A 24358-nucleotide genomic window follows, 5' to 3' on the forward strand; every position below is an offset into this window, starting at 1 on the left:
AGGTCCAACAGCTGAACATGAGACAAATTCTGTGCTGCTGCTGCAGAAGTTAAGTAGTGTTTTAGTACTTTCTGAATTTAGAGCAAAGCCAAAGTACCAGTGCCAAGACTTCTTTAAAGGGGTTTATTGATGTGCATTGTAATTAAAACCAGAATTAGTTTTCTAATAGGACATTCATTTTCTAGAGAGCAATTGCAGCTTGGCATAAAGTAATAGATTTTTAAAAACAAGTGCCAATCTGGGGATATCCCCAGCATATGTTGGATGGCTGATTTACCAGCCATGTGTGTCCTACTTATTAACAAGAAAATTAAATATTTTCATTTAAGATAGTTATACAAATAAACCTTTGGCTGTGCTGTGATTTCATTAAAACCTTAATTGTTTAGAGAGCTCTATGAGCGTGTGTGAAGTTGGGTCAGTTTTACTGTCCAGTGTTAGTCTTGATAGCAGATTTACGACAGGGCTGGATTTAATCTCTTGACTGATCTTTACAGTAGTAGGCCTGGGATGGGAAGGTGTTTGTGTGTTTCAGGAGATAGGTAGCTCTGTCTGTGAAGTGGAAGCACGGTGCTGGGTTTCAAAATGTCTGAGCAGCCTTAAAATGAACTAGCCAAGGGGTGGTGGGGAATTGCTCTGTGGAAACAAAATAGGTGTTGCTTTTAAATCAGCGTCTTAGTCTGCACACTGTCACACCTTCACACATGGCTGTAGGCTCAAATCTATTTCTCATCAAAGCAACTGTAGCAGAAGGGAATATTGCAACCATCTGGATTGCAAAGATCAGAAATAACAGTCCTGTGGGCAGCACCATATAAACTGGCTTTTATGCCACTTGATTAATCATTTCTGAGGGTAAGGACAGAAAGATGTTTACCAGGTCAAGCATTAATTTTTAAAAATACTTTAAAGTCTGATTTTCCTGGGTTTCTGATGGTGGTATGCCTTTGAATAGAGTTATTATATTTGTAGGTTCAGCATCTCAACTAACATTGCTCCTGAGCATGGGAAACATGGGCGCCTTAGATGTCTCCAAAGGAGAGTTAATTAGGAGAATGAGCAGTTATCAAATACACCGCAGCTCCACTGTTTAATTCTGATGATAATTTTCATGCTGGGTCTAATACAAATGAATTCACTTATGGTTTATTAATCCACTGCGAGCCTGTTAGGGTATTCAGCAGGAAAAATGCTGAGAGTTACCAGAACAGATTTAAAGTACTTCCGTGAGTGGAGAGCAAATCAGAGAACTGTTTTTTTCCTCTTCTTTTTTCTTTCTGCACTGTTTTAACTGAGTATGGTTTCTCTTCCCCCTTTCTTCACTTCTTTAGGACCCACGATTATCAGCTTTAATTTTTGACAAGCTTCAAGTGCCTGACTATTTACAGAAAAACAGGAATGAAGGAGAGAGCAGATGCGAAACTTGTGCCACTCACTTGAATCAGCTGAAGCAGGAAGCCATTCAGATGATGCACACCCTCAGCCAAGCCAGCTACCCAGAAATGCCCGACCTCCCGCCCAGCGCCGGGGCAGTGACCAGCATGGTACCCAGGATGGTCACTGTCTCTTCCCAGAGAGACCTGCCACTCATTGCTGGGCAGGTAGGCAGGCAGCCTGGAAAGTCACCCAATCTCTTCTCTGCGGCAGAGAGGAAGAAGGGACTTGGATGGTCTCAAGGTGTGGGCAGTTTTCCTAACTCCAGCGTTCAAGTGACGGTGGCCCCCAGCGGTCTCAGTGGTGCCCTGAGCTCTGTCACCATCCAAGCTCAGCAGTACCTCGAGGGCATGTGGAGTATCTCCAGGGTGAACAGCTTCCTGCCTCAGGCTTGTCTAGTAAGTAGTGATAATTCAGCTGCTTGAGTTTTGTTTGCATGTGTGTGGACATAAAGAGAGACACAGGCAAAATCTGAGGTATATTTATCTTAGTGGGGATCAGCTAATGATATTCTAAGCCATGTTTCAAGTACTGAAGAGTTAAAGATCTTTGAATGATGTTCTATCAGATGTCACAAGGAATTTTCTTTCTTATCTCACATGGCGAGATCCTTCAGATGTTTTTGCACCTATTTTAGCTTCATATTTGCAGGTGATGTTATTTGTCTGTCACATGCCTGGTAACCCCTTTAGAAAAACACAAAAGGCCAAGTTTGTCACACAGGAAGCTCTGGGAGTTTCATGGGATTATATCAAAGATGAACTTGACCCTCAAGTCTAGTGCTGAGCTTCTAATGCTGTGTACAGTTCAGCAGTTGCTGTTGATGGACTGTGATGCAGAGCATTAATCTGCAGCTTAGATGTGTTGCAAAACAGTTTGCTGCTGAAGAGGGGGCTCAGAAGGTTGCTTCAGAGCCACATGCCTGTAAATGTCACTGCACTTGGATTTTAAGCCTTGATGATGATTTCCTGTATTCTGTGTGCATTTTATGAACTCTTGTGGAAATGAAAAAGCTTTATAGAGGTGCATGCTACCTTTAAAAGCAAGTTCATTATGTGGCTATCTATGGAACTGTGCTAAGAAGAAGGATACAATATGTGGCTGGTTTTGACTAAGATTTATTCCTGACCAGTTTTCAGGTAGTGAACGGGGGAGTGTATATAGTTATGAAGTGTGTACACTTTGAAGTAATGGTTTTCACTTAAAGATGATGTAGCAGGTCTTGCGAGGTCAGGTATGTTGGTGCCAGGCAGCTTTAAATTTAACATAATGCCTTATGTACTGTTGTATGTAAACACTACCTAATATTGCTTGGTAGCTTCAGCTGGTTGAGGTCCAAGATCATCAGAGATAAATATTTAAGTGCTGCTGTGTAACATTAATTTTTCAGGCTGACGTTGTGTTTCCTTCCAGAAAAGGCTTGGAGACTTGATTCCTCCCTCCCATACCTTTCTCTCATAAGGAAATTCAGCTACCTTCCACCTCTGAGGGGTTCCCATTTAAATCCAGTGAATCTCTGCTGAGATCAGATCATTCACTGAGAAAAGGGAAAGTGGCCCATTCAGCTCTTCATAGTTTATAAGGAAATGCTGCTATGAGAGCTTTTCTCTAAAATGTTGGTCCATGCATTAGGGATCAATTTGGCCATATAAGGTGTATGATGTTACCTTTAAATTGTCTTTTAAGTTCTTTGTATATCACAGAAATAGAGAAGGAAAAAGCTACTGGGCTAAGAAGCCTGCCCTCTGAAAGCAGAAGTATTTCCATCTGTCTGCTCATTCCTTGTCTGCCCTTATTCTTGTCCTAAATAATTCAGTAACAGCCAGCTCCAGATTTCTTCCTGCTTAACCACACTGACTGATAGATGTGGTTTTCCCTAACCACTGCGCTATTCTAAGATAAAACTGTTGCCTCATTTAACCCCTGTGAAGGAAAAATGTGTATAATGCACCAGAGCTTAAGTGTGATTTAGAAATGTGCAAAGAAACTCAGTAGCCTGGAAAACAGTGACCTTTAACGAAAGGACAAACACTGTGAGTTTGTCTCACTGTGAGGCAGCTTGGATGGGATCCAGTCATCTGCAAGGATCATTTAGATTTATAAGCAGTTTTTGGAGAGAAGCTAGTCTTCAGTTGTTTTATCTCTCCTCTCTCTTTATTTATTTTATTCATTTAAACACAAATGTAGTTACTGAAGACCATGAGTGCATCTCTTTCCAGATGGTGCTTCTTGTGTCTGTCTGAATTCTTCCATTGCCTTTTGTATTGTTAAGAACCTTGTCTGATGAAGTTTTTTGGGTGGGTGAGGCAGAAAGTGCTTCCCCTACGCTCTTCCCCTGAGAAATCACAGGTGTTGAAGGAAATAGGATTGGAGAAATTTCAGGAAACAGCTAGTCTAGCCCTTGTCTAGTATAGTATCCACTGCAGGACATTCTTGTCCAATGCTTATCTTACCTCGTCTTTTAATTTTTCAAAGACTGGGATTTTTCTGATTTCTATTGATTCTCACATCTGAACTTCCTTCCCTATTAGAAAAGTTTATTTATTTACTTTTTTTTTCACAGGTTAGAGAGTTAATTTTGTCTTTTCTTTCCTGAAGTTAGGGACAGGGTTTAGGTTTCAGATTAACCCAGAAGAGAGCTGTGGATATACATACTTTTAGTGACGTCTGTCTTTAGTAGTAGTTCCTGTCTTGTGGAGAAAAGCTGGTCTGGCTAGAGGAATTCTGGAGCACGAACTACTGCAGTAGAAAGAACAGTATTGAATATACTATTTATTATGTGTGACTGGATCTTGAAGTTTTCAGCTTCCAGTTAGGCAACATACTGCACAAATGCAGAAGAGAAAGATGGCTCTTTTCCCAGGGAGTTTCCACTCTTGGTTGTGATGCCAGTTATTTTGACCACCCTGTAAATACTCCTGTTTCACTGGTAATCTGTACTTATGCCTTTTTTCCTTATGCAAGGGTACTTGAAACAGGTGCTGAACTCTCTGGTGGGAGGCTCCTATCCAATGCCTACCCTCCCAACGATTTAACCCACTGCTGCATATGAAGTGGCCATGATTAATTTTATAAAATTGGGAAGACAAAGGTAAAAGCTGGGGTTCATCTCAAGTATTTTTAATTGCCAAAACCCCAGGTGTTTATTATCAGATAATTACTGAGGATTCCTTTGTGGCTGTGGAAGACCAGCAGGTACTTCCAGGAGATGCTTTGTCCTTCTCATCTTGGATGTGTGTCTTGGCCTGCCTGTGGCTGAAGGTGCCTGTGGCTTCCAGCTGGTGCTGGTAGAGCCCAGATAGGTCATGCAGAGCAAATCCTTTTTTGGATGTGGGGTGCTCTGTCCCCAGTGCCTTCCGGGTGGGAAAATAAACCCCAGTGTACATCTGCCAAACCTCAGGAGACCTTGCAGCAGCACACATTTCTCCAGGATCCGTATTTTTTATTCATGGTTAGTTCTAATAGTGGCAGTAGTGGAATTGTCTGTGGAGAGAAAAAAAAAGTAGATTTGATTTCTACTCCTCTCATCTCCCTCCCCAAACTCGCATGTATTACCTTGTAATGTCACTTATGGTTGTGAAAACACTTCTGGGCTGAATGTTGGGGGTCAGAAGTGCAGGACATCGTAAATTTTTAATATGTGTTTGGAGTTCAAGTGTGAAAAATCCATTATATAGATTATAAATTTTTTGAACAGGAACGTGTGTTTGAAGTGTAGTGTGGGTGCTGCTCAAGCCAAAATAATAACCATGGGCTTTGGGAGCCGTGAAGAGGAACAGTAATTAAGGATCTGGAGGAAGGTTTAGGGGAGGGGAAGACTAGGATTGCAACCAAGGTTCAAAAGGTGAAGATGTAATCAGCTGCTTTACCCAAGTGGCCTGTTGTGAAAGATTACAAAAAATAATCAGCAGTAGCAGTGGTAAGTTGTCTGAGCAGACAGTGAACACAGTGGAGGGGAGGGAACTGGTGTAACTCTGGGTAAGGCAGCTGATTTGTGGTGAACGCCTGACAACTATAATTAATAAATAGTTCTGTATTGGTGTTTTTAGTTCTAGACCTGACAAGTGAATATAAGGTTACTACTCAAATAAAAAAAAAAAAAAAACATTAATAGTGCTCAGCACTGCTACCCAATTTAATGCAAAAGGAGAGGACTGAGGGGAGTTTGGGCTTCCCAGATGTGTTGGAATTTGGCTGAGAGGTAGAACATTAAAACCCCTGAAAATACCTTTTACGCCTATTAGAAGTAACTGCATTTATTGTGTAGTGTAGAAAAAAAGAGGTCTTACTGTATATTTTAAATTGACTGTGTTATTATTATGCAGTGTTATGTACTGCATAAAAGTGCTAAAGTAGCCATGCCATGTGCTATAAAGACATCTCAGTGAAATAGAGCTGATTTGCAAATTGCTTTTTCTTTCATCTTACACAAAATGAAATCCTGGTCACATTGTATTTCTTACTTGAGTATATACAATTGGCCCTGGATATAAGGCAAAGGATTGTAACTCCTTGAATACTTACCAGTCTGTAAGTGGATTTAAAAATATATTAAAAAATGCACCATTAAGAAATTGAAAAAGAGCACTAAAAAATTTGAAGTACCTTAAGTAAAACTTTTAAAGCCTATGTATGTAAAATTGTGAAATTATCAAAAGGTCAATATATGTCCCTGAGAGTATCCACAAATTTAAATTTAGGTATGAGTTTATTGCTTGGATTTGTGAGGTTCAGAGAGGGAGGGTTCATCCACAGCACAGCACATGTAAATGGCTGCATAGACTCTTAAAGTTAAAGAACTTACATTTATTTGTCTTACATGAAAAACCTGTGAGTTATTTTAGTCACAATTCAGGCTTTCCTGTAGTTTGAGTAAGTCTTCTGCTTACCCTAATCTAAACCAGATGGATTAATCTGAGAGTAGTTCAGCCTCTGTTGACTTTCCTTAAAGCCTCTTTGTTTATAGAACGTGTGACTTACATTTTGTTTAAAAGATGCAATAAAAAGCTGACTGCGGAAAACAGAACAATGACAAGATTTACTTTCCAGCATTTACTTTTTTACTTTGATAAATGTCATACCAAATGGATTTTTAAATTAATTTTTAAAACCCTTCTTGATAGCTTTCTCAGTGACCTTTTATTAATACAATGTGGGAAATATATTTTGTAATGAAACAATTAAAATACAGTGCGTTGACCATAAATCTTGTCCGTGAGACATATGGATGTCTTTGAGCTTTGGGACATTACTCAGACTCCACGTGTAACATCTTGATCCTCAAGAAGTCAATGTCAGACAGATGGTGAGGCAGGGACTGCACAGAGGCTTTTCTGTTTTCCCTTTAGCTCCAGTGTTGTTGGTGCCACTGCTCTTGTAGAGGAAGTACATAAAGAAAAGCAGGTGGCAGAAAATACTGATCTTCAAAGTTGGTGTTGGTCACTCTCCATAACAAGTCTCAACAGCAGAAAGAAATCTTTTGGTCCAAGTTACTAGATGCTTTCTCATACTAACATAATTTCTGCTCCCGGGGAAAAGACCTTTCCTGTGACTGCTGCATCTCAGCTGCGCAGTCATGCCTTGCTTCGAGCTTTGCTGCCTTGGCAAATGCAGAGGGAAAGGTGTGATGTGGGAGGACAACACTGCCACTGTCAGTGCCCCTGATGCCTTTTCCTGGTCTTAAAATCAAGAGTCAAACGCAGTTAGAAGGGAAAAAGGGATTTTACCTCTGTATTTATTTTAAGGATCCTTAGGTGCACTACATCCAGGTGGGATGCACCTCAATGCACACCGCAATGCCCACCCCCAAAAGATCCGGTCTAACATTATAGGTCTTACTAATTAGCATATCTATCAAAAATTCCCCAATGAGAGGCTTGAATGAGCCCCCCTCCCAGAGGAACCTTCTTCTGGATGGTTCTCTTAGTTTACAGAATGTGTTCTGGAGAGGACCTTGTTGGGGTCTGGGGCTTTCTGATCCCTAACTATGAGGCTTCTAAGATGTTTAGTCTCCTAGCTTGACACACAAGTCTAAGAATGTAGGCGAAAAGCACTAAGAATACAGAAGCTATAAAAAGGTATATAAAAGGGGTATAAAAGAAAAGGCAAAAAATCATCATGGCATCACCCCAGCAACCAGGGAGCAGACTAGCTTGGAAAGGGTGGGTTGGAAATTCAGCCTTAAACGTGCAGCTGAAAATGTTTTATGCAGTTGCTGGGACCTTTGTGGTCTCTTAGATTGTCCCCAGTGTAGGGTGCTGAAGGTGAAAATGAGGTTACTTTTTAATGTATTTCCAGGTAACAGAGTGATACAGGAAAAACATTAAGAGTTAACAGAAAGGTTATTGGCTACTAGATGTAAATGAACATTTTCTTAAGTGAGGGTGTGGATTGCATTTCTTTTTTATTGTGTTTGACACTTCCACCATAGTATTGGTTTTACAGTTGTGGGGCGGGGTAACTATTTGAGAACTCAGACCCTCTTGTGGCTCAAATTACCACCTGTAACCAGTTCTTTTGATCTTTCACCCCTCCAGGCTAAGCAGTTGTTATTACAGCTCTCAGGAGGAAACAAGTCCATACTTGCCTCTGTTGCCAATTGAAGTCAACAGGAATGTTTGCCCAGACTTCACCTGTAACTCATCAGAGGTAGATTTAAGACAAGTAGACTTTAGAGATTATGCGGAAATGATAATCCACTGGATTTACATTTGGCCCACAGTTCATTCTCTCATCTGGCAAGTGTATCATAAGCTACACTAAATACCCCAAATGTTAAATTTTCTACTCTTGCCTTCCAGCTTGTTTCTTTGGCCTTTTCTGTTCACTTTGCTCCCTTCAGCTTCTTTTGCTTCCTGCTGGTCCATCTATACTGTGAATTTGCTCCACTATAAATCCTCCAGTTAACTGATAATCAGTGCATCCCATGCCACCCCAGCACTTAGAAGTCACCGTACAAGGAAGATTCATACTTTTTGGCTGGAGCTCAGAAGTGGTGTCATGTCAGAAAGAACAGCTTTAACGAGGCTACTGTTGCATGGGCTACATGGGTTAAGGGTGGGCTGCAGCTGAATAATACTCTTTGGCTTCAGAAGTTAATGCAGCAGAGAAACCAAATAAATTGAGGCTGAGCTCAGACCTTAGTTGTGTACAGGCTGGTGGAGGGGAAAGTCTTGCAGTGGTGTCTGTATAGAACATGACAGGAACTGATTTGCCCAGCTGGATGCAGGTAGGATTGCCCAGTTTTCCTGCTTGTGTTAAAATAGAATTTGAGCATCTCTTTTTCATTTGGAAAGTGCTTTGAATTTGACATTTTCTCAGTAGGCTGTTTACTGGAGTGATGGCATGTTGAGGTTGTGGGCCTTAGGATGGTTGACCTGTGCACAGTATGTGCATTGCTGAAAGCATCTCCTGCTGAAAGCATCTCCTGGCATGAGCGGCTGAGCATGGGGCAAAAATTGGTGCTCTTTGTTACTTGCAACTAGAATCACTGAAGTGCCCTGCCTGGTAGCTTCTGACAGGAGGTTTAAAAAGCATCCATAGAAAATGATGTATCTATTTTTGTGTTTCAGCACTTAGGAGAGAATTTATGATGTATGGAGAGAGTTCATAGATATTTCAAGCATTTCATATGTATGTGTTTAATGGAATGGATTGCCACTTTAGTGAACATAGCATCAAATCAGCTCTGTTAATTGAAAAAGATTTTTCACATTATTGCTAATGATGTGACACAGTTTTGTTAGAGATGGTGCATAAAATAGTGCTACTTCAAGTGACGTTAATGTATGCATTTAAATTCCTTTTTTTCCCATTTACGTGCATTATTGATTTTATTTCATTGTTGAGCAGCTAATGGATTTATAATTTGAATACAGTCACTGTAATCAATGATGGGATTATTAGACTTATAAATAGAACTTTAAAACTACGATGAGGTAATTTCCCAGTGACATTGTAGAGAGTAGGCTGCCCAATCAGGAAGACTGAGTGGATGAGGTCCTCCAAAGACAGATAGGAACAACCTCATGTTCAGAAGTCCTGGTCCCCCTGAGGGACTTCAACCACGTTGATACCTTTTGGAGGGACAACACAGCAGGGCATAAGCAATCTAGGATGTTTCTGGAATGTGTTGATGATAATTTTCTTCTCCAAATGACGGAAGAGCCATTGAGAAGAGGTGCTATGCTGGACCTTGGTTGTGGTCAGTGACGCAGAGTCTACTTGGAGCCCTGAAGGTGTTCCCCAGGGTTCTTTGCTGATTCCAGTGTAGTTCATCTTATTCATCAATGCCCTGGATGAAGGGACAGAGTGCAGCCTTGGGAAGTTTGCTGAGGAGGAATGGCTGGTACCCCAAAGTGCTGTGCTGCCATTCAGCAAGACCTGGACAGGCTGGAGATGTGGGCAGAGAGGAACATAATGAAATTCAACCAAGACAAGTGCAAGGTCCTGCACCTGAGGAGGACTAACCCCATGTAACATCACAGACTGGGGGCTGATCTACTGGAAAGCAGCTCTGGGAGTCCTGGTAGACAAGAAGTTAACCACGAGCCAGCAGTGCCCTTGTGAACAAGAAGGCCAATGGTATTCGGGGCTGCATTAGGAAGAGGATTGCCAGCAGGTCGAGGGGGATGGTACTGGACACCTGCTCAGCCATGGCTGAGGCCACATCTGGAGTGCTATGTCCAGTTTTGGGCTCCTCTGTTCAAGAAAAACACAGAGCTCCTGGAGAGGGTCCCGTGGAGGGGCTGTGAAGATGATGAGGGGACTGGAGCATCTCTTTTATGAGAAAAGGCTGAGGGAGCTGGGCCTGTTCAGCCTGGGAAGAGACAGCTGAGTTAATTCCTCCGCATTTGCATAGCTGCTGCTATTTCAAATCTGGATGGGTTTGTTCTTTTCTGATACCTTATCTGAAGGAAGCATTTGAAAGGTGGTGTAGGCACGAGTCCATTGCTGTGGTTTTGGTGTTGTTGGGCAAAGATAATGAATCTGCCATTCAGAACTGTCCCAGTTCTGCTTCTCAAAAAAGAAGGTGATGAACTGTGCAAGGCAGTTGGCTGTTTCAGGGGGCAGGTGGCAGTGGACGGATGAAGAAGGGGAGAGTGGTCCTTGTGATGCCTGGCATGGGAATGGTCTAGGTTTAGTTTGTTCATGCACAGTAGCTGTGTGGGCATACCCTTGAGTCTCATCAGCATCTACAGATGACTCTGAAGTACTCATAGGGGATATGGGAATAGCACAACCTCCTGTTATTGGTTAAGCTAAGATTCTCATGAAAAGATTGAATGGGAATGATAAGAACATTAGTAATGTCCTGCTGCAGCCTGTCTAGCCCAGGGCTGTCTCCAGCAGTGAAGCTGGAAATGGTATTTAGGGAGAACTGTGGAGCCTGGCTGCTTTCTGCAGTCTTCTTATACTCCCCAGCATGCTCAGTTGGAGTTTTCACAGGGACACATACCTGTCTCATACCTTCCCTTTAGGATCTGTTTAGGGACCTGCTGTTCAGGAATTTATCCAAACCCTCTCTGACCCTGAAACTCTCTAGCTCCAACAGCCTTCTCTGTGCCAGCAGGTTCCATGAGTTCACTAGCCCAGTGCAAAGAAGTATTTATTTCACTTTCACTCAATTTATTCAGCACCTCCATGATTTTATAAACCTCAGTCAGGCTGTCCTCAATCTTCCCTTCTCCAAGTAAGAGTCCCAGCCTCCATCATCTCTCCTCCTGGGGCAGCTGCTTTATCTTCTTGACCATTTACTTGCTTGTCTCTGTCATTTCCCTTATTCCATTCCCCTGTCTTGAGATACAGCACTAGGACTCAATATGTGGTGCTCATTATGTGGACACTTTGCTTGTTCTTTGTGCCCTGCCTTGTGATATCCAGAATTTCCTTGGTGTTTTTTTTTTTTTTTTTTTGGCTGCTGCTACGTCTTGATTTAGAGGAACTGTCAATGACCCTTAGAACTTCCAAGTCGTAGCTGCAAGTTTTGAGTTCAGCATTGTTGAGTCGTTTAGGTTGTTTTTCCCCATATATGTAGTCTTATCTATGTCAAATCTCACCTGACATGTCTTTGCCCAGTCACACTTAGGAATTTATTCTGGGATTCCTTATATTGGCATTTGGTTACTTGAAAGAGCTTTGGGACATCTGCAGGCTTGCAGATTTCACTCTAGTCATGGTGAATCATGTCTGGGTTACATGGCCCCAATACTGGGAGAAAACAGCAGGTCAGCAGAAACACCCACAAGAAAAGAGTGTCATCTGCACAGCTCTATCCCCAACTTGGGACCTCGGTGTCCTTCAGCAATGATTCCAATGATCACAGCTGTCCTTGGCTTTGCAAACTTATGCTGCTTCATGAGCTTGCCTGTATTGAGCTTTGGTCTCTAAATAGGGATGTAATAAAGAGCCAGTTTTCCCTTCAGGTAATGAGGGCTTGTACCTCGTCGGGTGAGCTACTAGTGAAGGATGCTTTCCATGTGGTATCTGTCGGGCAAATTGATCCCAAGGGATGTTCTTTTTAAAGCAGCCACATCTAATATATAAGCAGTTCAGGTGTGATTGAGATAGAAATCAGCTATGACAATCTCCGTCCACCTTTGCTTTATTTGATGACATTGTATGTCAATCATTATAACAATACAGTGATTATAATGAAGTTGGGAATATGGTAATTTCTTTTGCTGAATAGAGAGTAATCAAGACACGGTGAGATTCTGGTTGAGTTGCCCAAATCATGGAGAAGTTCTGTTGTGGAGTCAGGAAGGCGGCACAAGTTCTCCCAATTCAGAGCTCTGTCTCCTGTGTTTAGTGGCTGTTAGAAACACATCTGGCCCATGGAAGTCAGTCCTAATGGAAAAACATTTGTCTCCTTGTAGGAAACCCAATCCTGAAATGACAGAAATTTGCATTATTATGATCCTGTTAATAAATTTCTTTGCTTGCTCGTATCAACCTTTGACAAAAAGCAGGGATTCAATTGTATATTTGTCCATTTGAATAAATACCCATAGCAGTACACAGCTATGTTTTTGGCTTTGGAGGCTGTAACTATGTAATAAATGTCAGCAGGGAGGGCTCTGCGTAACACTTTCTGATGCTTGCCTAGAGGCATTAGAAGAAACAGTTCCTCTAGGCTGGCTGTTTTAAATCCACTGCACATGAAAAAATTCTGTTTTGAGAGTGTTAATGTGTAGCAGGATCTATGTCCTTGTTGGTAGCTCGTTTCATGACCTCCTGACTTTTCAGGTTGTGGGATTACATGTGCAGATAGGAGGGTGCTGTTCATGTGACTGGTGGTCAGATAGCTGTGAAGAAGGAAAGAAAAAAGAACATTGCTTGCTGTCTCTGTGGCTGTTGGTATCCTGAGTAGCTGAAATGAAGGAATTGTCAGTCACTGTCTGCTGACACCTTTGCACTACCAGAGCCCTGCCTGCAGGGATTGCCCACATTCTCAATACAAAGAAAGGAATGAATGACGCTTCATTTTGTAGGATGAGGCCTGCCCAAAACCCTAATAAATTTCTCAAGGACCAAGGAGCATGGTTTAGGAGAGATCTGGGTCAGATTGAGATCAAAAGCCCTTGGTCAGAAGGGAGAAGCTGCTGATTCCCCATCCTTGTACTGCCAAGGATACCAGTGCTGGATGTAGCTGGGTGTGGGCCCTGCCCAAAAAGATGAAGAAGCACAGACTGCTGATGATTTTTGGTGGTAAAGATCCAAACCTTAAACCTCTTTAGTAATTCAGATATTATTTCAAAAAGCAAGCGCTCTGAGGTTGTCTTTGGATCGCCTATATTACTTTCCAGTCTGTGACAGCAGATGGGCCTCCTATTTCTATTTAATTCTACTTCTCTATAATTTTTCTCCTTCTGCCTCATCTTCAGAGATTGATGATAAGCCAGGCATTAGCAACTCTTGTAGCTGAAAAACCTTTTTTCAGAGAAGGGATATTATGCTCTGCATTTGATTTACATTGAACACGAGATGCATATAAAAATCTGAAACTACAGGTTTAGGCATTCTTGTTACCACATTGCAGCTGCAGGTTATAAATGACTACAGTAGTGTACTGTAGTTATAAAATGCCCTACTTATTTTATGATGAGCCCTGGCAGAAACAATGTCAAATGGCAGTAAAAAGTTTATCCAGAACACGTTTCACTTCAGCCTGGCATATGCTGCCCTGTAAACTTCATGTAATGCTCGTTAGGGAGGAGGAGACATTTCTCACAGGAGACGCATGCAGGACTTACCCATGCTTCTGGAAAAGAAGGGTTTATAGTGGGAGCATTATCCAGCTCGAGATTTACGTCATATTTGTTCCAGTCAGTGGTAGTAGGTCATAAGAGTCTTTGCATGAATCATTTAGGCGGAAAATTATTGTTTTATCATATATAAACAGTAGATTTAATATATTACAAAATCATTACATCAAGCAGTTTTTACAGTTTAATTGACTGTGATGTTCTAGGACATTCTAGTCAGAAAGGGGAAAATAGTGAGTTAAAGTAAGTTCTCAAAATTCTCTGTCTGCCTGCTAGTCAAAAAGGGGTAAAAAAACGTAGAAAACGGGGTGTGGGGAGGAAATCACCAGTACAGACTCAGGCTGTACCAGAGCAGTTAGAGCTTCACCTGCACGGCCCTGTTGAGTGCTTCCATTATGGGACCAACTTTTTGAAGTAAAATAAATTGTATTGAGTTGTGATTCTGATAAACAGATGTGTGTCAGACTCGTAGAGGCTCTTCTAATTTTCTTCATTCCCTCTTTAGTGATTCTGTTCTCGATACTCTTTTGCAGCTCTATCCAACCTTCTGGTTTTCTTTTGCCATGACAGTATTATCCTGGGACTGATCTGTTTTTCTGTAGGTTTTTATAGTCCCATGTTTTACTTGCCTGTCACTGGATACATATTTTACATGTGTTTCAGAGACCAAGTGGCATGACCTAGCTTGGATTTTTTGGATTCCTGGACATTCTTTGGACAAAGGTCAATGTCCAGAGAATGGAAATACTCAGAAAACTGGAAAAAATATGGCTTAGTTTTTGGCTTTGCACTTCAAATGCATGAAGAGCTGTTAGAATTGTAATTGGCCTTTGGATGGTAGTGGCCTGACAGAGTCCTGTGTATCTGGAAATTCCATCTAGGGCCAACTTCTTTATAGTGTAATTTTGGACTAGTCTGACTTGCTTAAGCCTGGGCAGATGTTTCCTGCCATCTAGTCACAACAGTGAGCCTGTGTGCTGGGAGTCAGAGATGGGACAGGGGATGCCCCTGTTCTGCCCAGCACACCTCCACCTCCATACCCTGAGGATGTCGGGTCACCTCCATCTCATCCTGCCCTGTCCCCCAGCCTTTGGCTCTCTTAACCGGGAACAACTCAAGCTGTAACTTCTTGTGGTGGCCCTGCCAACTTCAGCTGTGTGTGCGGATGCTGCCAGCTGGGAATGCAGCATGGCTAACTTGGCTCCCATGTCCTCAGGATGGGCACTGGGACCTGGTCCCAAAACCCTCCTGTCCATGACACAGGCACTGCCATGAAGCACCAAGACATTGCTCATTCCTGCACGTGTAAAATGCTTAGTTTGACATTTTCAAATGTTGTCCTTGCTGTGCTCTTACTGGTGCCAGTTTTCATGTGGTTTTGGAGAGAGTAGATGGAAGGGGTCCTATAGAGCAGTTTTGGAAATCCTTCCTTTGAGGTTTAGCTTCTTTCCAGAGGTTCCCCCCCCCCCCCCCCCCCCCCCCCAATGGCTTTTGTACAGCAAACATTTTCTTAGAAAATTGAAACAAACACTACTCTCTGGATGTGGAGCCCTATGACATTTTAAATATTCAGTGCAGTCTGTAACACTTTATAGTGACAAGGTTGTGCTTTCTGCATTTGATCATTAATGATTTATGAAAATTCAGTAAACGGAGAAGCACAGTTCCCTCTCAGCTGCAGTCTGGAGCTTCTCTCTGTGCAGACTTGCACGCTTGAAAAAGTCAAAAGTTGCTCACATTCCTCCAAAGAATTCTGTTTTCCACACACAGTCCTCAGAAAAGTACTTGTTGAGATGAGGGAGGTGCATGGAATAATGCCTGCATTTAGTTTAGAGGGAAAAAAAAAAAAGCCCCTTTTTTCTTTTTTTTGTGGTGTGGCAAACTGGAGTGTCCAGGCCTGGGAAGGTCCCATTACTTGTCTTTAGTTTTCTTGCCTCAGGGTAAATGACCTGGACCTGACAAATTTCTTCATACGTGGGCCTTCCTCATCTCCTGTGAGATGTAGCTTCTCAGGGAGAGCTGAATGTGGCTGTGCTGGAAAATCCTGCCACTTTGGATGGTGCAAGCAGTCCTTGAAATGAATCCTAAACTTGGAAGAACTTTTGTGGTTTTTCAGTGTCTCACCATGCAGCAAAACTAATTTTACCTCTGTATTTAATATTAACTGGGTAGTTGAAGACAATGAAAATTATACTGCAGTAGTCTTCTGATGATTTTATCTTGTATACCTTCTTCCTTTATAAGAATCAGTGCCTTCTCATTGGCTTCCTGTCATCCTCTTTTTATGCTCGCACAGAGCTGAGAATAAAACTTACAGAAATTACAGTTTGAGTTTTCAAATGTGTCTAATGTGGGAATGGCAATTTATCCAACTTAGATATGTTGATTTGGAAAGTATATTAACCATCTGCCATCTGAAATATCAGGTTTGATTTGGATATTTCAAGTTACATGCCTTATATGTCCACAATCATTGGTCTCTTAGAAATGTAGGCTTTTAACTTCTCATAGAAATAAAAAAGTGGTGTAAAAGGAATGTGTGTTACACGTGGCTTGTATTTTTGTTAAGCGTGAATAGTTTTTACAGGAATTGATCTGTTAACAGATTCCAGTCAGTTCTTACAAGTCTGTTGCACTTTGCTGTAAAATTCAATAAAGTTTTGTGCTAGCTGTACAGATTTCATATTTAGCTTTAGATCATGCCATCATTTAGATTATGCATTAATTAGTCTGATTAGTTAGAAACATGTTACTGCTCCTGTCTTTTTTTCCAAATCTTGCTTAAACACAATTTTCTTTGTGTCAAGGTCTCTTGTCTAGTATAGCCCCTGTTGAAAGTGAGTGGAAAAATGTATCTTGGGAATTTGACTTGAGCCTGTAATTTTTAATCTGAGACAGCAGCTTGTGTGGCAGAGGGTTATGGTTGTCTTCCTGACAGAATGTGGAGGAGTATTCAGACACAGATGTTATCCTTCCAGTGGTTGCAGGTTGGGTGTCCTCCTCTTGCTGGCCATCATGGCACTGCTGCTGAGCAGGGCTGTTCCTGCTGTGCCACTCTGTAGGCTCCTTGTGCTGGCTCCAGAGGTTGTGGTGTAGATTTTTTTAGTTTGTAAATTGCTAAATCCGTATAAGCTCCACTTGCTGCCAGTTCATGTAACCCTGAAGTTCAGACGTCACACTGGTTTTTACCCATCTACATGTTGTTCCACATGCCATAATATTTCTGTGACTGGTATAGGTCAAGACCACGCATTTGTTGCTTCAGTGCGTTAATGATCAGATACCTGCTTTATCGACCCCCTCAAGGTTCATTACTCCATCACTTAGTTATAAGCAGTTAACCACATGAGTGGATCTGATCCTTTTCCAAGCTTTTCTGTTCCTGGCTGTCATTGCCAGTAGATCATGGATAGGATGGACAGACAAACTCCCTTTTTAAAGCACTTTTTCCTGCCACACCATTTCTTTGTGCCAGTCTTGATCTCTAGCAGTGCTTGGTTTTCTGCTTTCATCACAAAGAAATCTGATCTCATGAGATTCCTGTATTACAGAGTGAAGGGTTTTGCAGAGGGTTGTTCAAAGTTTCCAGTTTGGCTTCTAGCATGAGTAGCTTCACTAGGATTAAGTTAATCTGCATGAATATTATTTTGTGTCTCAGTCTCAGATCTCTTAGGTGAGCTCCATAAAAGTACTTTTTTGTGTAGCATTCTATAGTAAAGCATTAGTCAGCCACTCCATAGTACTGATAATAGTATTAATCTTGAAAGAGCAGACCTTCAAAAGAGCTGGGTGCACTTTCTTCTTGTTGACTTTGTTGGGAACTGGGAATATAGCACTCAACCTGTAGGACTGAGTTCAGATGGAACTCCAGACAGGCTTTCATGCACCAGTTGAGCCCTACTTGGTTGGTAGATTTTTTTTCCTTGGTACCTGATAACCGGGTTGCCTCAGTTCTCATGAGAAAATCTGTTTGTATTGTCAGTGTATGAGAAAATTGAGGGTGTGTATGTAACTGGGAATGCCCTGTTACCATGTCTGCATATCTGTAGTTGTAAAACATGATCTATAGCAGCTCAAAATCTAAAATTTGGTGGCATCCCAGGAAGTACCTAATTGTGCTTCTGCTTCATTACAAGGCTGTCTCCTTTCCTGGAATCTATTTTAGCTAATTAGTTGGAAATGTCAAAGTAGTATTTCAGATGACAGAAACATCATATATTATCATACATGAAGCAATTAACTCTTTTGACAAATATTTATTGTGGTGTCATCTTTAATTAAATCTTCAGGACTCCTAGACATAGAGCAGGTTCTTCCGAAAAGGAGCCTTCCCAGCACTGTCAAGGAGCATTTGACTGATGGTGCTTAATTGAACTCAGTACTTGAAAGAGTTGGTCGCCTAAACATGAAGATATAGACCTGACACAATTTCACAGTACAGATGTCTGATATTTTGGCAAACTCTCAAAACAATTGCCCCACTCCAAACTGTGTCTCAGACACTGCAAATGCTTTATGCTGGAGAAGATGCATCTCCAGTCACTCCTGTTGTTCCACTGGAACGGTTTGCAGGAGAAAAGTGTTATACATTTATGCTGCTAAGAAAAGTAATACTGAAAACCAGGGCTGTATAGATGTTTCTAAAAAAATCAATTTTCTTTTATTCAGTTCTTGGGGTTATTCATGTGGAAAGATACTACAAGTGTGACTGTTTGGTTAGTTCCTCTTAAACAGATAGGTCTTGTAGGTGATGTGCCACTGAGAAATAATTCCTGACAGTCATAACTGAACCAGATAAACAGTTCTGCCAGCTCCCAAATAACACTGTAAAACCAAAGGGTTCTGCTTACCGTTTTCCATTTCTTCATGCCTGTCAAACTATTTAACTGTGCATTACTCCTCACAGAGGTTCTCTGTGTTTTTCTGCTCCTCCGCTGCCTTCACGATTTTTACTTTCTCTGTTGCTGATCCTACTGTGGTACAGTTGTCCACCTGTATCACTCCTCACCTGCCGCTGATCTTTGCCTTCACCCTTGCAAAGACACTCTTTGGAAGAGCTGCATGAGATTTTTCCCTGTCATGGGCATGTGTTAAAGTGTACTAACCTGTACGTATGTCTTTACTTTTATCAGGCAGAAGCAGCACCAGAAAGCGGCCGAGATGTTCCCAGTGTTCAGATCAGCTCAGGGCAGCACAACTCCGACCCTGCGGGAGCCGGCGGCACAGCGGCCTCCCAGAGCGTGGTGGCTCCAGCCGGGGTCTCAGCAGGTACCTCGGCCGCAGCTTCCTTCTTCATAAGGTAGTTCTTCCTCCTTTCTGGTTTCCGTAACTGCTTGTGGGTCTCCAAACAGTTGGGAAATGCTGTTCAGTCTTTGCCATGGTGCTGGTTGATGAGGGGTGGAGTTGGTCACCTGGTCATGACTGTGGCTTTCTGCTGCCACTGGAGAGCAGGGATGGGGTGGGGATGTCCCGATTCTCTCTCTGGAGACTTGGAACCTCTGTTGACCAAAAACCAAGAAAATATGTTTTGGGCTTTGTCTGGTCCTTAATGGCCATCTCCACTGCAAGTCTGCTCTATTCTGTAGGTTTCCTTGGAGCAAAAGCTGAAGTAACAAGTCTTTTTCACTCAGATCAAAATTAAAAATAAGTTACATTTTTACTCAGTAGCATGGCCTATGTGTCCAAATAAAAGCTTTTCCATAGTTGGTAGCAACAGTTAAAACAGTTTTACATTCTTTTTTTAGCAGTAGCCCAGAACAATCTTTTTTTCCCCTTCTTTTGTCTTATAACAAAAATGATATGTTAGTTTTGTTTGGATGTTTGTTGTAATTAGCAGTGTTGATTAAATGCAATACGCTGTCAAGCAGATGGTATTTAAAAGAACAAAATTCAGGGCTTTGTACTTGCATTCCAACTCCTTTTTTAATTCACAACTGAACATATTTTGAGACAATATTGAAAAACGTATGTCTGTGAATGGCACTAAAGTAAAATTTATGCACCAAAAATCTGTCTTAGAATGTAATCACAATGGTAATTGTATTGTTTCCTTTTCATTGGTCTTTAACATGTTTTGTACCACTAAATAAATGATGTTTACTATAAGTTACAATCTGACCTCAGGAGCTCAACTTTCCAAGTTCTGTTTTTTAAAAAGAACATGATTTGATTTGTCAAATCCCTGCATTACACAGTCTGTCTGTGCACAAGAGGTTGGGAAATGACTGCCCCAAGAGCACTGTGTGTAAGTTAGTGGATTGTCTCTGTGCTGTGGGTTTAAAGTCAACACAGAGAAGTAGATGGTTTCCTGCAGGGGTGATTTGTTTCATTCAAGAATAGGTCTCTGAAATCAGTGGGAGTGGAGAGGAAAGGTAAGGGGAGAAGCTCAGGTGTCTCCTTTCTTGTTTAGTTACCTAAGCAAGGACAGACACATCCTTTCCAAAAGATCTAGATGGGACTGCAGCACAGCTTTCATTACTGTATTTCATACTGTGGGTATGAACAGTGAGATTTTAGCTTAATCTACTTTGGATTTATTTCAGTGTTAATCTGTATGTCATAAGCAAATGCAAAGATTTGTCCCTTTTGCTGGGGAAGGCAGAAAATAAAATACCTTCCTTGAAACTAAGAGAAGGAAACCAGTGCCTAATAGTCTAAAATAAGACCCAAAATATTTTCTCTCAGTGATGCTTCTGTCACTGGTCAGCAAAGCTTTTTTTTTTTTTTAATTTTTTAAAAAATTTTTATTTTTTTTATTGCGAAATGATTGTCATTGGCTTAATTCAAAGATCCTTGAAGTCAGCAGCAAGACTGCAAATGACATCATTGTATGCTGGATCAGGCCCTAATTGCATCTCATGAATCTGTCTTTGCCTTGAGTGAATCAGACTTTTATAGCTTTAGCAGCTCTGTGCTAGCTAAAACATTTTAAAACCCCATTAGTACGTTGCTTATTCCCTACCCATGTTTCCTATATTCAGAATTGATTCTCTTGAATCTTTTAACTGAAGGACAGAGCTGATGGAAATTTTTGTGCACAAAGCACTTCTTTTCTCATTCTGTTGTTGTCGAAACACAGGGAAAAAAATCTCACAAAGGCTGGGAGAGAGAGATCCATCACTGATCCCTGGCACTTGCAAATAGGTTGAGCAGTTTCTCAGGTGGGTGCAAAGTCCTGGCCAGGCTGCTCCCCCAGCTTTGGCATTAAACTCAGGAGAGGCTCATTCTCCCATTGCTCCTTCTCTTCTGACTCTTCTGCCATTGGGACCGTAATGGATCAAAGTTTTCATGCTGAGTCTTCCTCTCACCCTCAAGCCATGCAGTCCTCTCAGCGGGAGGGGAGAGGAAGAGGAGGAAACACTCAACAAGGATGAGTGAGAAACAACACAGATACTGGCAGAAATGGCTTATCCAGGGACCACAGGTATTAGGATATCACCAGTTTGGGGAGTTTTGTTCCATGTTGATGGGCTATCAAGCTTCTTTGCTTCAGCCCATCCAGTCCTGTCTGCTTCTCTTTGCACCTTCCAGCCTTGAACGTGTTGAGGAAGAAGGTCACCCCTGCCTTGACTCTTTTGCAGCAGCACTCACTTCTCTCTCCTCCATCTCTCTGTTCAGCTAATCCTCTCTCAGGAAGCACCTGGAGATGAAAGAAGAGTCATGGCTGTAGTGTTCTGCTGTAGTCCCCGTTCATTATATTTGCTGATTTTTTCCATACTGCAACTCCTCAGCCACTTAAAACCTGAACTTCATAGCAAAGCCAGTGTGTTACTCATGTTATGCAGAGCCTGGTACATTTTGTTCTTGTTCTCTACTGGAATAAATGCAGTTAATATATTGACAATCACACAGACACACACATACATATTTATTTTTTGCAAATCATTGACCTCTCTTTGACCAAGTCTGCTGAGGACCTTCATCTTCTTACATGAGCCTTTTGTAAAAAGATCCATGGTTAAAACTTTGGCTTGTTAAAAGGGCTGTTTTGCCTTAGGAATAAACTAGCTAGGCAAAAATATGCATATATGTTGATGTCCAGTTTATTTGGGTGAAGGGTTAGTTACTTTGGAAGATAAAGCCTTCATAGGGTGCTTGTGGAAACTGCATCTGTGATTTCCTGAGTGACAGCATCACTAGATAGAGATTTTTTTTTTTTTTTTCACATGAATAAAGGATTCCAATCTTATTTTTCATGAAACAGCATTCACTGTGTTTGTACAGGTCCTAGCACAATTACCTGTGACATGGTTTCCTAGCCACATATAAATGCCTTTTTCACATTAAAACTGGAGTCTCTATTTGCTGAAATAACACCATTATACTCTTGCTTGTGGACTCTTTTCTGCCTGGGAAGGGAGATCTGTGCAGGATTTTTTTGGTTGGTTGTTTTGTTTTTTTTACTCCAGTTCGTTCCTTGATGAGAATCAGAGTTTTGTGTTTGTAAGGTCACAAACTGAAAAGACAGTAAAGAGAGTTCATGTCCTCACCTGGAAAATAGTAGATAAGAGATGCAACAAAAAGGATACCTGGTGATAAGAGGTACCCATGATTAAAATGAGTATCTTTAAGACATTCTTTGCAAGGAATGCATTGATTTTTGTTAAGCATATGTGCAGTCCAAATCTACATATTCATCCAAAGCTCTTTCTCATTTGAATGTCATATTTAATTTCTTCAAGCTTAATTATGTTCTGCTTAAAAAAAAAAGTATTTTATTCATTACCAAGAAATGCAGAGAAGCGCTAAGTATTTGAAATCAAAGCCAAATATTAAAGACAGCAGACAGAAGCGTATTAAGAAATTAAATCAGTTTTAAGCTTTTTTCCTCACTGTGATCTGTCACAGAAGGAGGAAAGCTTTGATTAACATCTGACTGTGTCACGCAAGCCAATTGCCAGACATTACTCAGTGGTCGTGTTACCAGAGGACCAGAGGATTTAGCAGAAAATGGAGCTTCTCAGTAGGTCACTGGCAGAATGAGAAAGCCAGGGCAAAAAGCACAGCTCATGTTCATGGATGGCTGTGAAGAGACTCCCAGTTCACCCTTACAATTCAAGAGGAGTTTATTCTTGCATTCTTCAGATTTTTAGAATGCAACTGGCTTTGTCCCTTGGTGTGGCATGCACTGTGCCTTGCCTAGTGCTCCACACTTTATACCAGTTTCCAGGTGGGGTTTTTGTATAAGGGACCTGAACAAACTTTATATTACTAAGGGAAAATATGTGAGATAGTTGTAGGACCCTTCTGTGGGTTATGCTTGCAGCTAAGTAAATATTGTCATATTTTGTTACAAAGCTCTAATAAGCTTTATAACAAAGTTGGGTTTTCTTGTCACGTGAACAGCTGGGGAAGAGAGGAAATGGTGTTTCCAAGAGCAGGCAGGAGAAGGGCAGCGAGGAGGAGAATGGGCATGCACTTGGGAAGAGGTTAATGGGCTATCTGACAAAAAATAAAATACCACTCCCTTGGGAGGAGAATCAAGACCCCCAATAAATCGAAGCTGTCACCATTAACGTGCCATTTCTGCCTGTTGGTGGCTGGTGACAGTGGTGGCAGCAGTGCCTGTGCAGCTGGGTGGGGGTGTGGTGTTTGGAGAACAGGGATACCTGCCCTCAGTGCACAAGCTGGAAGGAAGATTTGAGCTGTGGCAGGGCAGTGAGGAGGAATCAAAGCTGTTTAGAAGAAAATAGGTATCTAAGTAGGCAACCCTGAGTGATGTTGAGCAGAAGACAATCTGTCCCTCTTCTAAAATTCTCATCTTGTTTGATGTTGATCTTTTCAAACTGGTTTGCTTACAGGGTTGCACTTGCTGCTGTGGAACTGCTGCCTTTGAAGAGGGGAAATAACTTCATAGTTGCAACTCCCTTCCCTTGTATCCACCTGCTTTTGTTTTAGAAGTTAGTCTTCCAAACATAGCACTCACTGGTTTTCAGGTTTCTAATTATTTTCAGTGTTGCTGGGCTTTGCTAGATTAAAACCATTTAAGATAATAAATCTGGAGAATCACAGTGGTGAATCACACCCATTATCTTTCCACTCTCCTCATCCTCCTGCATGTTTGGGAAAGCTGTGTCAATTTGGGCATGATATAAAACATTGCACATGATATGCTTTTTGCAAGCAGATTTTCTTAACAAAAAATACAATCTCTGAATAATGTAATTGAACATCTGAAGAGTTAAAATAAGCATAATTGTCTCTTTATAGAGTCAGGATATTCCATCATATTTTAATGCCTGTGAATTTGGATTAAAGAATCTAATTATTCACTAATGAGCAGTAATGGTACATATAAACTAAGGGTCACTATCCTATTACAGGCACCTGATGGTTCACTGATAAGCATTTGGTCATTAGATTGACCATAAAATATAGTCAATAATTGAGGTTACTCATAGAGCAGACACCTTATCAGCTTTAGGCATGGTGGGACAGCTTGTCAGTACTCTGTGTCCTGATTGTGCTGTGACTGAGCATATGATTAGGGTATTGAAGCAGTCTGTATCTAATGAAACTGCAGGAAAGGCATAGCAATATTAGCACAACCACTAAATGACTAATGTGTTTTTGTTCCAAGCCTTAGACTCTTCAATTAGTTCCAATAAGCTCTGATCTAGTGTAGTGGTAGGCAGAGAATTCAGATATTTTTTGTACAG

The 24358-nt window shown here is 41.4% G+C and overlaps 1 protein-coding gene across 1 annotated transcript in view; it reads left to right on the forward strand.

The window, feature by feature from the left end:
* KIF26A (kinesin family member 26A) overlaps nucleotides 1–24358 on the forward strand; it is a gene marked incomplete at both ends in the record, with an annotated part of 100373 nt that overhangs the window by 31225 nt on the left and 44790 nt on the right. The window contains 2 exons of the mRNA XM_082284306.1: nucleotides 1332–1832; nucleotides 18833–18999. Coding sequence (XP_082140432.1) covers nucleotides 1332–1832; nucleotides 18833–18999 — 668 coding nt within the window. The remainder of the gene's footprint in view (nucleotides 1–1331; nucleotides 1833–18832; nucleotides 19000–24358) is intronic.

Source organism: Coloeus monedula (assembly GCF_965178545.1).
Source record: "Coloeus monedula genome assembly, chromosome: 6".
NCBI classification, from domain to species: domain Eukaryota; kingdom Metazoa; phylum Chordata; class Aves; order Passeriformes; family Corvidae; genus Coloeus; species Coloeus monedula.